At 39.0% G+C, this 17,808-nt stretch overlaps 1 protein-coding gene across 5 annotated transcripts in view; it reads left to right on the top strand.

Annotated features, from left to right (window-relative positions):
* Window positions 1–17,808, top strand: part of RGL1 (ral guanine nucleotide dissociation stimulator like 1) — a 301,446-nt gene that overhangs the window by 96,426 nt on the left and 187,212 nt on the right. For all 5 annotated transcript variants that reach the window (XM_024242270.3, XM_054544765.2, XM_054543832.2 and 2 more), the window contains 1 exon segment: window positions 5,548–5,711. In XM_024242270.3, coding sequence (XP_024098038.1) covers window positions 5,580–5,711 — 132 coding nt within the window. In that variant the 5' untranslated portion in view covers window positions 5,548–5,579.

Genomic DNA, 17,808 nt, shown 5'->3' with positions numbered 1-17,808 from the left:
ATAAAGATAAACAAACCTATCTTATCTGGACAGGACCTCAGCTCATTAGGAAGAGGAATGAGGAAGAGAGAATGTAGGAGGAAAGAAATGGCAGAAAGACAAATAATCATGGGAAGGGACTGGAACAGGGTAAATGCCAGACATTTTCAAGATTAGAAGAAATCTGAGTTGAGTTTGAAAAATTGAAAGATTTCTTCAGGTAGAAGCAAAAGGAAAATAAGCAGAAATATTATTATTATCACGTATAATGGAGTCTGCAGAGGAAGAGGAAAAGCATGACCCTAACAGATAAAGATAAGAAGCACCAAATCATTTCAATAAGTTTCTGAATTTTAAACACTTTCTTTTCCTTCCAAACATATTTAAAGAGGAGGAGGAGGAGAAAAAAGATAACGATTTGTGAGGGATGTCTCATATGCTATTTATTATAAGAAGGAAAGTAAAATTCAATAAATTACAAATTGATTTATCAAACAAAGTTCAGCATGGAGGTTAATAAAATAAATACAGACTTGAGTGGAGTTGTGTCCTAGCACTTACTTTTAAAGCCATGTTTCAAAAAAAGGGCATCCATGGAAGTGATGGATAATTTTTATCTGATAGCAAGAACAGACACTAATAATGGCAAGTTATTGTGTTCTTAGATTGTCATTTTAATACTTACGTTTTCAAGATTAGCCTCTGAGAAGCTGCTCATTTACTTTTGGTGCATAATGATCACTTAGGGTATGAAGCCATCAGCTGCGCCCTTTGTTATGACCGTGGAAAATGTTATGACCTCCAGTCAATGATTATTTTGGAAGGAATAGAAGAAATAAGTTATGATTACATATTATAGATATTATAAGCATAGTGTTAGTAAATATTTTAAAAAGAAGACTAGGCACAGTGGCTCCTGCCTGTAATCTTAGTACTTTGGGAGACTGAGGCAGGAGGATCACTTGAGCCCAGGTGAGACCAGCCTGGGCAACATAGTGAGATTCTGTCTCCACAAAAAAAAAAAAAAAAAAAAAAAAATCTTTCCATGGCTTTCTCATCTGCAGATTGTTTCTCAGTGTCAAGCAAGCACATCTTTCTTTCATCCCATCTGTCTTCCCTGTTTTAATTTTATTTCTGTGCTTCATAAGTTTGAGGCAGTGTACAATCACAATCCTTTTACAATTACAAAAAAATTCCCAAGCAATTTTCTTTTTTAATTTTTGAGAAAAATTTTGCTTTTATGCTCTCTGATCAGATTTGCCTTTATATACATACAGGTTCCTTTTTTCGCCCTACTCCCAACTTAAGGCTGATTTTACCATCCAGTGGTTTAAACAAAATTCTGTTTTGGGTATCAGGTGTTTTAAATTAAAAATTCTTCAAAATTGATTTCCAAAGGAGTCCATAAGGCTTACGATATTTTAGACCAATTCTTAACTAGAACAGAACATTTTGCCTTTTAGGTTTACAGTGATTTCATATTATCTGATGATTCTGTTGAAGGGGCCCATATTTATGGTATTTGCCTGGAGGTTGTCTTGTAAACCTTGACTATGTGTTTTAAGAAAGAAGGCAGGCTGAGTGCGGTGGCTCACGCCTGTAATTTCAGCACTTTGGGAGGCCGAAGCGGGCGGATCACCTGAGGTCAGGAGTTCCAGACCAGCCTGGCCAACATGGCGAAACCCCGTCTCTACTAAAAAATACAAAAATTAGCTGGAGGTGTTGGCAGACGCCTATAATCCCAGCTACTCGGGAGGCTGAGGCATGACAATCGCTTGAACCCTGGAGGCGGAGGTTGCAGTGAGCTGAGATCACGCCACTGCATTCCAGCCTGGGCGACAGAGCAAGACTCTGTCTCAAAAAAAAAAAAAAGAAAGAAAGAAAAAGAAAGAAGTGAGCAGTTCAACTATAAGATGCACAGTATATCAGAGGTAGTGGAAAGTCTACATATGCCTCATATTTTAATTTTAACAAAAAAATGACTCTGTCACATAGACTTCTAGCTCTTTTTAGGGGAATAGGTAGGAAACCTATAATGCATGAATTGTTTAAAGAAAGTATGGAGGCTGGGTGAGGGGGCTCATGCCTGTAATCCCAGCACTGTAGGAGGCTGAGGCAGGTGGATAATTTGAGGCCAAGAGTTCGAGACCAGCCTGGCCAACATGGTAAAATCTCGTCTCTGTTAAAAATACAAAAATTAGCTGGGCGTGGTGGCAGGCATCTGTAATCCCAGTTGCTCGGGAAGCTGAGGCAGGAGAATTGCATGAACCCGGGAGGCAGAGGTTGCAGTGAGCCGAGATTGCACCACTGCACTCCAGCCTGGGTGATAGCATGAGACTCTGTCTCAAAAGAAAAAAAAGAAAAGAATAAAGAAAGTATGGAATAAAATGCTAGATTTGAAGAGGAAAAGACAGGTTGGTAGCAGGACTGGCTATATAATTTGTGGGGCTCAGTGCAAAATGAAAATAGAAGTCCCCTTGTTCAAAAATTAAGAATTTTAAGGTAGCAACAGCAAAGCATTAAACCAAGCATGAGGCTCTTCTGAGCATGGGACCCTGTGTGACTTCATAGGTCACACACTCATAAAGCTCACCCTGGTCAGAAGTTGAGATGTCAGTAAAAAGGAAAAGGAATGATCCATTCCCTGTGATGTTTTCCTACCTCTATGCCATCCTTACCTATGTACTCATCAGATGTGACCGTCTTTCAACGGGGCACCATTGTGCCAGTGAGCTGAGACACAGACACTCTGGCTCTAGTCTATGGAGGAAGGAGCATGAGAAGGAGGTTGCATTCTACCAGTGGCAGGAGAGTAGGATGGAGCTGAAGTCTTTCTAAACTGATCTAGGAGAGAGAGCATGAACTTGGGAACTCTGCAACTTTCTAGCAGTGTAGTAAAGTTATTTAACCTCTCTGAATCTCATTTTTTCATTGCCGTAAAATGGTGATATCTACCTCTCAGGGTTATTGTGTGGATTACAGATAATGTGGAAAATGCCTAGCACAGTGGCTGGTATGCAGTGGAAGCTCAAGATATATTGTACATATGGTCATTTTTGTAAGTGCGGAGATACACTGAGGATGAGTGAAAAAGACTTCAAGTCTCAGATAGGGTGGAGGATCTCAGAATGCTTGAAGAGCCTTGTAAGAACTGGCTGCCTCTCTTGAGTCCCTCCTTAGTTCCTGAGTGCTTTGGAATCGTTTAAAACTCACAATTGCATCTTCCCAAACAGGGTGAGGAGCAATCTGTGGGAAGTCAGTGCACAGTAGAGTTCAGTCTTCAACGCTGAAAATTTGCCAACTTTCACCCACACTGCGGAGATGAGAAAGCAGCTGTGGGCAGACAGTAGAGTAAGCTGTGGGGTCTCTGGAACACGTTACACTTACAGATGTTCCGTTGTTCCCATGAGATTTTGTACTTTGTCTATTTTATCCAGTTTTGTTTCCATAATATACGAAGGAGACAGCCAAAACCATTTTATGTAGTTTTCCTACTTTGTTTTGATTTATTTGTTGTTGTTTACAGTATTATCTCCAATAACAACAATGGAATTTCCTTTCCTACTAATCTGGCCTGTTTCCATTTTGCCTGTTTATTTTAATTTCCTTTTTTTGGACTGAAATCTCTACATGACTCTGCTTTGTTTATTTCCTTGTGTGTATGTGTCAGCATCATTTATTAGTGTGTCCACTCAGAGGAACTTTGTTCATTAATTATGTAGGTTTTGTTTCCTGGTTCCTAGTGGGAGGGTATTAAGTGCTCTATGTTTCTAAGTACTTCACGATGGTTTTGGTTATCAGTTTCTTCATCGCTGCTCTCTGCAAGCAGATGGGCTTACTCTCCATGGCTTACAGATGGAGCATGGGAAGCCCCAGAGCAGTGAAGTAACTCCTCTGCAGATGATGATTTTCTTAAATCCTCTGACCCATCACTCCTGCCAGTCGTATAGATTTCAATTTCCACTTACTTTTATTTGGGTAGTGGGTTAAGTGAGCATAACACCTGTGTTTTGCAGACATAATTCCTTGAAGACATTTCCATGAAAACCAGCCTGTTGTTAACGAATGAGCAATTTCATCTTGCATTATAAGCTGCTTGGGGGTGTGTGATGAATGTTAGACTTATCCCTTTTTTGTGAAGAACTTACAGCCCACTAAGTCAATAAAAAAGTTAAAAGGAAGAGGTAACCTGACTTTTACATCTGTTACTTGAATATATAAGATCTGCTGCCTCCTTTTCAATGGATTGTCATGATTTACTAAATGATTGAATTAATGATTCATAAAACATTTATTCAGTACTTACTCTGTATGTGATACTATCTCTAGTCTCAAGATGCTTATAAGACTAGAAGGGGAAAATAGAATTGAAAGCAAATAAATATAATAAGGTGTTACAGGTGACATGATAGAAGTTTGTCTAGAGTACATAGAGTAACAAAGGAGGGAGGCCTGTATTCTCTTGGGATGGGGATTGGAGAGAAGGTGTCACAAACAAAGGCTATAGGCACCAGATGTATCTAGGGTCCATAGATACTTTCAAATGGCTGAAACAGTGGCTGAGGAGGCAGCAGTGCATGCATGAGGTGGGAGAAGGGAGGTGGAGGAAGCCAGACACAAAGATCCTTGGATGCTATGTGAAGGAATTTGGGTTTTATTCTTTAGGAAAAGTTTTAGGTAGATGGAACATCAGTAACAGTTTTGCTTTTTAGAAAAATTACACCAAGAATAGACTCAAGGAGACTTGAATGGAGGCAAGGAGACTCTTCTGATAATATGGGGCTGAGCCAGGCAAGATATGATGAGATTCAGAACAAGCCAGTGGTGGACGGAAAGATGTCAAAGAAGTAGACCTTGTAAAATTGGTATCAATTTTTAAATAATATCTTACAGGAACTGTTAGTGAAACCAAGGCCCAAGAAAGTGCATAGCCAGTGAATATCAAAGGGATCTTCCTCTGCCTTCATTGCAGTTTAGAAACACAATTATTGTGGCATTTCAGACACTATGTTGTAATATATCATATTGTTAATACTTGTTTACAATCTTTCTGTCCTGAGGCTCTAAGCTTCTTACGGTTAACAGCCAAACTACTGAATTATTTGTGTATGCCTAGCATGGAGCCTCATATACACAAGTGCATAATAGATGTTTGAAGAGTAAAATTCTTGACATCATAGCCAGTGCTTCTTCCACATGGAGCACTTGGCATGGAAATATGAAAACATCATTCAAGTTTGCCTGACAGCCACCCATTTCCATCACTCCCCGTGAGAGCACCAAAGCCAAGTGACGAGCAGGTATAACAGGCAGATGATGGCTTGCGCTTTGCTTTAAAATTTATATCAGTTTGCCATTATCAGAATGCATTCTTACCTCCCAAAGCCTGCATTAAAATACCAATAATGAATATTTAGAATATAAAAGTGGCCATAAAAGTTGATGCCTATTATGATACTGTCTTTAATGGTCTCACTAGTCAGAAGTCAAGCATGATAATTTGCTTCCATGTCTCTTTTAATGTTACTCATTGTTTTAACCTGGATCACACTTTATTCTTCCACACAGATCCGTAATGCCTCCTGCCTGCCTCTTTCAAGATGGAGGTGAAACCTGTGGGAGAACCTACTCAAGAGGTGTCTAAATTCAAACTTTCCACCAAGGTAGAAAGCACGGGACACTGGCTGGTGGAAGATCATGCTCGAATATGGGAAGTTTTAAAGACAGAGGAGGTAAGATGACTCTAAACGACACAGTTGGTGAAATGTTGGATTTGTTCATACCTGAGACTATAATTCTTTGTGTAGCCAGCACCACAGGCCAGCTTGGCAAATCTTTATTCAGGGGCTGTAGGCACAGCCATGACTAGAGAACAAGTAAGTCAGGAGCATGTCCTTTGCACATTAATGACTACACAGTGATTCAGGCCAAGGAGGCTGCACTGAAAGCCAGCACTTAAAAAACGATGATCTAAGGCTCATACACATATAATCTGCACTTTAGCCTCAGGTATCAGCAGTGTATCTGCGGGTATCCCACTAGCTACATTCTTTCTCAAGGCTGCCCTTCTGTGACTTCCCTCTCTCAAGCTGAAGTTGTTGAAGTTTCATTTGACTTATATAAAATGCTGATATTTGTGTGCATATTTGTGGTGTGTGTGTGTGTGTGAGAGAGAGAGAGAGAGAGGACGGGGAGAGAGAGAGAGAGAGAGAGATGCTATTATTCTTTCAATGGAAATTATAAATTAAAGCTTTTATTTTTATTATGCGTTTGAGGTAAAATACATATTGGCAAGATATTGAAAACCATTTCCATATAGGCATGAAGAGGTATAAAAGGAAGATTGGAAAAGAGAATGGAATTATTAACCAGATCATGGAAAGGCCTAATTTCCCTGAGCTTGGGTTGTGACCATCTTTTCAGCTCAGCAAATAAAATGAAAGCTAGAGGTTTGTATGTTTTTGTTTTTTTGGAGACAGGATCTTGTTCTTCTGTCCAGGCTAGAGTGCAGTGGCACAGTCATAGCTTACTGCTGCCTGGAACTCCTGGGCTCAAGTGATCCTCCTGTCTCAGGCTCCCAACTAACTAGGACTACAGGCCACACAACACCACACCTGGATAATTTTTAAATTTTTTTTAGAGATGAGACTCTCGCTATGTTGCCCAGGCTGGTCTTGAAGTCCTAGCCTCAAGCAATCCTCCTGCCTCTGCCTTCCAAAGCACTGGGATTACAGGTGTGAGTGACTGCCCAGCCCCAAAAGCTAGAGGTTTTAATACATGGGAAAGAGCATCTCAGAGAGAGGTACCAAAGCAAGAACTTCAAAACAACTAAGATAGCATAGAAATGTAATAGGGAAAACAGAGAACACTTTGTCAATGGTATTTTGGCTACCAGAAAGACCAGCAGCTATTTTCTGAGAGGCTTACCTGGGTGATATTCATTATCTTGGGTAGTTGTCTAGGGTCTGGTCCTTAGCTTACATGCTTGGAAATTTCATTTTCTCATGTATCCAACAGAACTTTCTGGGGCAAACTCACATGAATTAAGTTTATGCAACTAATATGTAAAAAGAAAATGGCAATTCCTTAATTGATAAAGACAAATAGAAGAGTTTTATCTTCTGGAATACTCAATTTAAAATGTTTAGCTCACATTCTCCTTGTAGGCAAACCTAATGGGAAATCAAATAATGCCGAGAAAGTTGATTCCTAAGGATGGAATCATAACAAGTGGAAATATATAAATTCCTTGTTTGACAGCATGAGGCTAAGTATATTGGTATGGCTCTTTGGTTCCAAGTAACAGAAATTGACTAAATTAAGGAGAATGAGAAATTGCTGGAGGATGTTGAGAAGTTTACAGAATTGGTGAGAAGTTTGGAGAACTAGGCTTGGAAATAAGACAGGAACCAAGTCAGTAGAAACTGCTCAGGGTGCCAACCCTGACACAAATTCTAAACTGGTCCCCTCCCCTCCATATTCTCATATTCTGCTCAGGATGCAAAGCTGTGGGAGAGAGGAGCTCACTGCCAAGTTTAGTTACATGCCTTTCTTTTGGTTCTTCTGTGAAGAGAAAGAGGAATCTTCCATGGGAAATTATTACACCAACTCCTCACTACACTTGTGTTTAAAATTCAAATTCCTAATATTGACACATTATGACAATTCCAGTCCAAAGAAGTAACCTAACAACTAGTTTTGAACATGTAAAATCCAGCAGAAGCAAATACAAACCTTCTCTATAGGGATATACTTGCACAACAGACTTTTTTTTTTTTTTTAAAAAAGCAATAAACTCCACAGGTGGTAGATGAAGTCTTTGTGTATCTCACCTAACAGGTCCAAGATAAGATGAGATGAGTGTTGTGCTGAGGGCACAAAATTTAAGGAAGCACTCACTCTTAGGTTTATGCCCTGTACTTGCACAAAATTGAGAGTGAGTGTATCCTTAAATTTTGCACCCTAGGCTTGATGCTCGTCTCACTCCAGTCCTGGCCCTGTCATAAATCTGAATTTGGTGTTTATCATTTTTATGCATATTTCAGTATTTATACTACGTGCATGTGGATCTATATATTCAATATACAGTATTGATTTACATCTTGTAAATTTTATATAAGCCTTGTACTGTACATCTACTTCTACAGCTTGTTTTTTTGTTTCTATTTTTATGCTGACATATGTAGTTTCACTTTATTCATGTTTAACTGCTGTTTATATTATTTTAATATAGTCAAATTTATTTATCCATTCTCTTGTTAACTTTTAGTTTTCTTTCAACACAATTGGCAGTATAATACATTTTTCCTCGTGAACATATGCTAGAGTTTTTTCTAGCATAGACACCTGGAAGTGGCATGCTGAGTTGTAAAGTATGAATACCTTTAGTTTTGCTAGATATTACTAGATCAGCTCTGAAATGAGGCCATGAGTTTGTATCTCTGTTAGCAGCATACGAAAGTTCACTCATTCTATATCCTCACCTGTTATTGGTATTGACAGACCTTTAAATATTGCCCAGTCTGATTGTTTTGAAATGGGACCTTGTTGTAACAAGAATTTCCCTGAATTCTTGTGGCGTTGAGCATCTGTTCACATGGATATTGGCCATTTAGTTTTCTGTGAATCATCTGTTCTTATCCTTTGCTTGTTTCTCTTCATTGGGTCATTTGTCTTTCCTTGTTGATTTCTGGAAACTAATGTTTTGTTTACTATACAATCCTTTTTATTGATTTCATGCACTAAAACAATATTTTCCCACTCCTAAATTTTTGTTTTAAATTTTAATTTGGTAAAATTTATCAGTCTTCTTTTCTCCTTATGGTTTGTGTTTTTTTCTGCTTTAAGAAATTCTTTCTGACCTCATGATGATAAAGATATTCTCCTATGTTTTTTCCTAAAAGTTCTAATGTTTGCTTTTATTTGCGTAGTATTTATTTCACAATCTGAAATAGGGATATGTGTTTTTTCCATATGGATAATTAATTATCTAGTATCATTTTTGAATGTCATTATTTCTTCTTAGTTTATAATGCTATTTTTCATGTATCATGTTTCTATAGATATCCTGTCATTGGATATGATACTCCTTTAACTATTCTAGCTCTAAAAAAAGCCCCGAGTATCCAATAGGGAATGTTTCTCTGCTGAGCTATTGATCTTCAAGATTATCTTGGTTGTTTTTGGAAACTGTATTTTCCATATGGATTTAGGATGAGCTTGTTCAGTTCTGCAGATATGAAGAAAAATTAAGCAGAAACTTGTTGGGAATTTGATTCAGATTTCAGTAAATTTGTTGACTGATTTGGAGAGTATCAACATTTTTATATTCAATGACTATCTTGTCTTCTTTTTGACTTTAAAGGTTATGCTTTAATATTTCATCCTTAATGTCTCACCAATATTTTATCCCACATTCTTTTGCTGTAGGATTTTGATAACTAAGCCTAAAGAAGTTCCTTCAATTCATTTTTTTTTTTGCTAAGTGCTGATTTTTTAACATTATAGTATTTGATACTTACAAAATAATTCACATGCAAGTTATGGATTATAATATTAGAACAAATACTTGTGAGTCCACAACCAACTTAAGAAATAGTTTGTTGAGTCTATATGTGAACCGTTTCGCCTACTATCTCTTGATTTCTTTCCCTGCAAATGTACCCATCTTCCTGAAATTTGTGTTTAATCATCCTTTTGCTTTTTAAAAAGTCTTTACTGCATACATGTATCCTCAAACAATACTGTTGAGTTATACACACACACACACACATGCACACACATATATACACCTACATATGTATGTATATATAAACACATATGTATTTATATATATGGTGTCTTTGGTGACTCACTTCTTTTACTCAACATTATGTTTATAAAATTTTTAAGATTCAGCCACAAAAATATATATAGTAGTACTTCGTTAATTTTCACTATTGTACAATATGCCATTGTGTGGTTATATCATGATTAATTATTCATCGTTATGTGGATGAACATTTAAGTTATTTATAGTTTTTTGCCATGACGAACAATGCTGATATGAACATACTATACGTGTATTTTTTTTTTTAGTTTTCTTATATTTTTTTTTAACATACTTTAAGTTCTGGGATACATGTACAGAACATGCAGGTTTGTTATACAGGTATACATGTACCATGGTGGTTAGCTGCACCCATCAACCTGTCATCTACATTAGGTAGTTCTCCTAATGTTATCTCTCCCCTTGCCCCCCACCCCCCAACAGGCCTTGGTGTGTGATGTTCCCCTCCCTGTGCCCATGTGTTCTCATTGTTCAACTCCCACTTATGAGTGAGAACATGCAGTGTTTGGTTTTCTGTTCCTGTGTTAGTTTGCTGAGAATGATGGTTTCCAGCTTCATCCATGTCCCTGCAAAGGACATGAACTCATGTTTTTTTTATGGCTGCATTGTATTCCATGGTGTATATGTGACACATTTTCTTTATCCAGTCTATCATTGATGGGCATTTGGGTTGGTTCCAAGTCTTTGCTATTGTGAATAGTGCTGCAATAAACATACATGTGCATGTGTCTTTATAGTATAGTGATTTATGATCCTTTGGGTATATACCCAGTAATGGGATTGCTGGGTCAAATGGTATTTCTGGTTCTAGATCCTTGAGGAATCACCACACTGTCTTCCACAATGGTTGAACTAATTTACACTTCCACCAACAGTGTAAAAGCATTCCTATTTCTCCACATCCTCTCCAGAATCTGTTGTTTCCTGACTTTTTATTGATGGCCATTCTAACTGGTGTGAGATGGTATCTCATTGTATACAATGACCCCTGATGATGAGCTTTTTTTTCATGTTTTTTGGCCACATAAATGTCTTCTTTTGAGAAGTGTCTGTTCATATCCTTTGCTCAATTTTTGATGGGGTTGTTTGTTTTTTCCTTGTAAATTTGTTTAGGTTCCTTGTAGATTCTGGATATTAGACCTTTGTCAGACGGATAGATTGCAAAAATTTTCTTCCACTCTGTAGGTTGCCTGTTCACTCTGATGATAGATTCTTTTGCTGTGCAGAAGCTCTACATTTATTGATTTGCATATGTTGAACCAGCCTTGCATTCCAGGGATGAAGCCAACTTGATTGTGATGGATAAGCTTTTTGATGTGTTGCTGGATTCGGTTTGCCAGTATTTTATTGAGGATTTTCGCGTTGATGTTCATCAGGGATATTGGCCTGAAGTTTTCTTTTTTTGTTGTGTCTCTGCCAGGTGTTGGTATCAGGATGAGGCTGGCCTCATAAAATGAGTTAGAGAGGAGTCCCTCTTTTTCTATGATTTGGAATAGTTTCAGAAGGAATGGTACCAGCTCCTCTTTGTACCTCTGGTAGAATTAGGTTGTGAATCCATCTGGATCTGGGCTTTTTTTGATTGGTAGGTTATTAATTACTGCCTCAATTTCAGAACTTGTTATTGGTCTATTGAAGGAGTTGACTTCTTCTGATTTAGTCTTGGGAGGGTGTATGTGTCCAGGAATTTCTTCTAGATTTTCTAGTTTATTTGTGTAGAGGTTTTTATAATATTCTCTGATGGTAGTTTGTATTTCTGTGGGATCAGTTGTGATATCCCCTTTATCATTTTTTATTGTGTCTATTTGATTCTTCTCTCTTTTCTTCTTTATTAGTCTGGCTAGTGGTCTATCTATTTTGCTAATTTTTTCAAAAAACCAGCTCCTGGATTCATTGATTTTTTTTGTGTCTCTATCCTTGAGTTCTGCTCTGATCTTAGTTATTTCTTGTCTTCTACTAGCTTTTGAATTTTGAATTTGTTTGCTCCTGCTTCTCTAGTTCTTTTTTTTTTTTTTTTTTTTTTTTGAGACAGAGTCTTGCTCTGTTGCCCCAGCTGGAGTGCAGTGGCATGATCTCGGCTCACTGCAAGCTCTGCCTCCTGGGTTCACACCATTCTCCTGCTTCTGCCTCCGGAGTAGCTGGGACTACAGGTGCCCGCCACCACGCCCAGCTAATTTTTTGTATTTTTAGTAGAGATGGGGTCTCACCATGTTAGCCAGGATGGTCTTGATCTCCTGACCTCATGATCCACCCGCCTCGGCCTCCCAAAGTGCTGGGATTACAGGCATGAGCCACCTTTTATTTGTAATGTTAGTATGTTGATTTTAGATCTTTCCTGCTTTCTCCCATGGGCATTTAGTGCTATAAATTTCCCTCTAAACACTGCTTTAAATGTGTCCCGGAGATTCTGATACATTGTGTCTTTGTTCTCACTGGTTTCAAAGGACTTATTTATTTCTTCCTTTATTTGGTTATTTACCCAGTAGTCATTCAGAAGCAAGTTGTTCAGTTTCCATGTAGTTGTGTGGTTTTTAGTGAGTTTCTTAATCTTGAGTTCTAATTTGATTACACTGTGGTCTAAGAGACCATTTATTATGATTTCAATTCTTTTACATTTGCTGAGGAATGTTTTACTTCCAATTATGTGGTCAATTTTAGAATAAGTGCTATGTGGTACTGAGAAGAATGTATATGTTGTTTATTTGGGGTGAAGAGTTCTGCAGATGTCTATTAGGTCCGCTTGGTCCAGAGCTGAATTCAAGTCCTGAATATCCTTGTTAATTTTCTGTCTCATTGATCTGTCTAATACTGACAGTGGGTTGTTAAGGCTCCCACTGTTATTGTGTAGGAGTCTAAGTCTCGTTGTTGGTCTCTAAGAACTTGCTTTATGAATCTGGGTGCTCCTATATTGGGTGCATATATATTTAGGATAGCCAGCTCTTCTTGTTGCATCGATCCCTTTACCATTATGTAATGCCCTTCTTTCTCTTTTTTTGATCTTTGTTGGTTTAAAGTCTGTTTTATTAGAGACTAGGATTGCAACCCCTATGTGTGTCTTTACATGTGAGATGGGTCTCCTGAATACAGCACACCTATAGGTCTTGAGTCTTTATCCAATTTTCCAGGCTGTGTCTTTTAATTGGGGCATTTAGTCCATTTACATTTAAGGTTAATATTGTTATGTGTCAATTTGATCCTGTCATCATGATGCTAGCTGGTAATTTTGTGCATTAGTTGAGGAAGTTTCTCCATAGTGTCGTTGGTCTTTATATTTTGGTATGTTTTTGCAGTGGCAGGTACCGGTTTTTCCATATTTAGTGCTTCCTTCAGGAGCTCTTGTAAGGGAGGCCTGGTGGTGACAAAATCCCTCAGCATTTGCTTGTCTGTAAAGGACTGTATTTCTCCTTCACTGATGAGCTTAGTTTGGCTGGATATGAAATTCTGGGTTGAAAATTCTTTTCCTTAAGAATGTTGAATATTGGTCCCCACTCTCTTCTGGCTTCTAGTGTTTCTACAGAGAGATCCACTGTCAGTCTGATGGGCTTCCCTTTGAGGGTAACCTGACCTTTCTCTCTGGCTGCCCTTAAATTTTTTTCTTCATTTCAACCTTGGTGAATCTGATGATTATGTGTCTTGGGGTTGCTCCTCTTGAGGAGCATCTTAGTGGTGCTCTCTGCATTTCCTGAATTTGAATGTTGGCCTGTCTTGCTAGGTTGAGGAAATTCTTCTGGATAATATCCTGAAGTATGTTTTCCAACTTGGTTCCATTCTCCCCATCGCTTTCAGGTACACCAATCAAACGTAGGTTTGGTCTTTTCACATAGTCCCATATTTCTTGGAGGCTTTGTTCATTCCTTTTCATTCTTTTTTCTCTAATCTTGTCTTCACTCTTTATTTCATTAAGTTGATCTTCAATCTCTAATATCCTTTCTTCTGCTTTATTGATTCAGCTATTGATACTAGTGTATGCTTCACGAAGTTCTTGTGCTGTGTTTTTCAGCTCCATCAGGTCATTTATATTCTTCTCTAAACTGGTTATTCTAGTTAGCAGTTCCTGTAACCTTTTATGAAGGTTCTTAGCTTCCTTGCATTGGGTTAGAACATACCCCTTTAGCTGGAGGAATTTGTTATTACTCACCTTCTGAAGTCTACTTCTGTCAATTCGTTAAACTCATTCTCCATCCAGTTTTGTTCTCTTGCTGGCGAGGAGTTGTGATCTTTTGGAGGAGAAGAGGCATTCTGGTTTTTGGAATTTCAGCATTTTTGGGCTTGTTTTTCCTTATCTTCCTGGATTTATCTACCTTTGATCTTTGATGCTGATGACCTTTGGATGGGGTTTTTGCGTGGGCATCCTATTTGTTGATGTTGATGTTATTTCTTTCTCTTTGTTAATTTTCCTTCTAACAGTCAGGTCCCTCTTCTTCAGGTCTTCTGGAGTTTGCCAGAGGTTCACTCTAGACCTTGTTTGCCTGGGTATCACCAGTGGAGGCTGCAAAATAGCAAAAGTTGCTGCCTGCTCCTTGCTCTGGAAGCTTCGTCCTAGAGGGGCACCCGCCAGGTGCCAGCCAGAGCTCTCCTGTATGAGGTGCCTGTCATCCCCTGCTGGGAGGTGTCTCTCAGTTAGGAGGCATGGGGGTCAGGGACCCACTTGAGGAGGCAGTCTGTCCCTTAGCAGAGCTCGAGCATTGTGCTGAGAGATCTGCTGCTCTCTTCAGAGCTGACAGGCAGGAACGTTTGAGTCTGCTGAAGCTGCACCCACAGCTGCCCCTTCCCCCAGGTGCTCTGTACCAGTGAGATGGGAGTTTTTTCTATACACCCGTGACTGGGGCTGCTGCCTTTCTTTCAGAGATACCCTGCCCAGAGAGGAGGAATCTAGAGAGGAAGTCTGGCTACAGCGGCTTTGCTGAGTTGCAGTGGTTTCCACCCAGTCTGAACTTCCCAATGGCTTTGTTTACACTGTGAGGGGAAAAGTGCCTATTCAAGCCTCAGTAATGGCGAATGCAAGCTCGAGGGTCCCAGGTTGACTTCAGACTGCTGTGCTGGCAGTGATAATTTCAAGCCAGTGGATCTTAGCTTGCTGGGCTCTGTGGGTGTTTGACCTGCTGAGTGAGACCACTTGGTTCCCTGGCTTCAGCTTGCTTTCAAGGGGAGTGAATGGTTCTGTCTTGCTGGGGTTCCAGGCGCCACTGGGGTATGAAAAAAAACTCCTGCAGCTAGCTCAGTGTCTGCCGAAATGGCTTCCCAGTTTTGTGCTTGAAACCCAGGGCCCCGGTGGTGTAGGCACCTAAGGGAATCTCCTGGCCTGCGCGTTGCAAAAACTGTGGGAAGAGCTTAGTATCTGGGCCAGAGAGCACCATCCCTCATGGCACAGTCCCTCACAGCTTTCCTTGGCTAGGGGAGGGAGTTCCCTGACCCCTTGCACTTTTCAGGTGAGCTGACACCCCACCCTGCTTCTGCTTGCCCTCCACGGGCTGTACCCACTGTCTAAGCAGTCCCAATGAGATGAACTGGGTACCTCAGTTGGAAATGCAGAACTCACCCGCCTTCTGCATTGGTCTTGGTGGGAGCTGCAGACTGGAGCTGTTCCTATTCAGCCATCTTGCCAGATCCCCATGTACTATACATATCTTATTTTTGCCCATATGTAAAAGTTTTTCCAGGTTAATACCTATTAGGTGAATTTTGAGTTGATATGTGCAAGTTCTCTTCTTCAAATTATTGCCAAATTATTTTCCAAAATGGTGGTACCAATTTATGCTCTCATCCACAGTGCATAAGAGTTTCCCCTATTCCCTATCCTTGTCAATTCTTGGAATTGTCAGATTTCTTAATTTTTTTTTTTTTTTTTTGAGATGGAGTCTCATTCTGTCACCAGGCTGGAGTGCAGTGGCACAATTTTGGCTCACTGCAACTTCCACCTCCTGGGTTCAAGCGATTCTCCTGCCTCAGCCTCCTGAGTAGCTGGGACTACAGGTGCACGCCACCATGCCCAGCTAATTTTTGTATTTTTAGTAGAGACGGGGTTTCACCATGTTGGCCAGGATGGTCTCGATCTCTTGACCTTGTGATCCGCCCACCTCGGCCTCCCAAAGTGCTGGGATTACAGGCGTAAGCCACCATGCCCAGCCCAGATTTCTTAATTTTTTAAATCTAGATGATATAAAACAAATCTCATTCTTTGCTCATCAATTCTTTATGCATCTCAGCTCGAGATCACTTTTCTTTTTCCTTTATACTTATTATTCTGAGGGTCTAACAGTAACACATCTCTTTCTCCCTTTCTCTCTCTCTCTCTCTCTGTCTCTCTCTCTCTCTGCTTTCCTCTCTTTGGCCTTAAGATGTCTTTATTTTGTGTGCTTCTCAGAGTGATAGTTTAGATGACTATAAAATTATAGTTCTTTGAGTACATTGGAAATTTTCCATTGTCCTCTGCCTTCCATTGCACTGGAAGGGGAGCTAGCATAAAGTTTAATTTGTATTATTTTGAATGTAACATCTTTTCTCTATAACTATTTAGATTGTCTCTACATTTTTTGCTGTCCTGAAGTTTCATTCTTCTGTTTTTCCATGTGGGTTTCCTTTTATTTAATATTTTGGGGTGTGAGGGCTTCTCAAATGGTTGAATTGGTGTCTTTCATCAGTCTGGAAATATCTCCAATTTTTTCTTTTCAAATTTTACCTCATTCTCCTTTTGTAACTCTAACAAGATTTATGTTTGCTTCTCTCACTCTCTGCTTATGTCCCTTAACCTCTCTTTTAGAGTTACTATCTTTTTCCTCTCTGAGTTACGTTCTGATTAATCTTAGGTCTGCCTTCCAATTCCGTAATTCTCTCTTCAGCTTTAATGTCCTTTAACTCAATCATTGATTTTTAAATTTCACTTATTGTATTTTTTACTTCTAGAAGTTTTGTTTTGTTCTTTAAAAATCTTCTAGTCATTTCTTCAATCTCTTGCTTCCTATTTATATTTTTATTTTTTCAAGACATATTTGTCAAGAACTGTGAAGCCTATGAGATTTTAATTTTTTAAAATCCACAGTTTTGTGGATGTTGAAAGAAGACATGAGACTCTTGGCTAAGAGTAAAAGACTTTATTACTCACAGCAAGAGCAGCAGCCAGAGTGTCAACATGTTTGTTTTGGTTTTCTATGTTCCAATTCCTAGAAATGGGCCTAGATAGATACCTGCAGAGGAAGGGAACACGGACCTTGAGAAACTTGCCATTTTATAGTAGGTAATAAACAAGCTGGGATTTTATTTAAGGGGGAAGTATTAGCTCATCTGTCAAGTTTTCTTGCTACAAGCCCAATCCTGAAAAATAATCCGGGTAAAGATCAGCCAGGGCCTTGAATTTTTGGCATATATAGCAAGACATGTAGAAACAAGACAGACCCATGGAGTAGTGTTTCCTAACAATATTAAATATAGTGATTTTGTATTCTGAGTGTGGTAATTCTAAAAACTGTGGGTCTCAGTGTACTATCTGTTGTTTCTTTTGGCTCTTGAACATGGTGTTTTGTTTCTTTATGAGTTTTGTGATTTTTGACTGTGGGTTCATTTTTTTTTTTCTTGGAAAGAAGGAAATTTTCTCCAGAGAGAATTTGCATTTGCTTCTGGGAGCACTACCAACAATTTTATTGAAAATAAATTCTTAGCTTGATGTATTTCAGACCACTTAATGTGTCTACAGGCTAGAAATCTACAGATGGGCATGCTTGTGGTAGTAAATTCTAAGGAGAAAATAACTCCTCCTCTCTACCCCTCCTCAGCATCATATATAAAGATAGTCAACTTTCCTTGTATTGTCACAGAAGATATAGTATTACTAGCTTACCTTGATGCTGAGGGAATCACATTTTAGGGTCTCAGTTTTATGCAGTGGGGATTTCCTGTTAGATTCTCTCCCATAAGCTAACCTTGGGCTTTGTATATTGTTCCCTACTTGCTTTAAGGTAACAAGTCCTGTGTTGGTTAGAGTAACATTAATGCTGTAACAAATACAG

This window comes from Pongo abelii, chromosome 1 (assembly GCF_028885655.2).
Source record: "Pongo abelii isolate AG06213 chromosome 1, NHGRI_mPonAbe1-v2.0_pri, whole genome shotgun sequence".
In the NCBI taxonomy this organism is placed as follows: Eukaryota; Metazoa; Chordata; class Mammalia; order Primates; family Hominidae; genus Pongo; species Pongo abelii.
The sequence above is the reverse complement of the archived record's forward strand: the minus strand, read 5'-3'. Positions and strand labels throughout refer to the sequence as shown.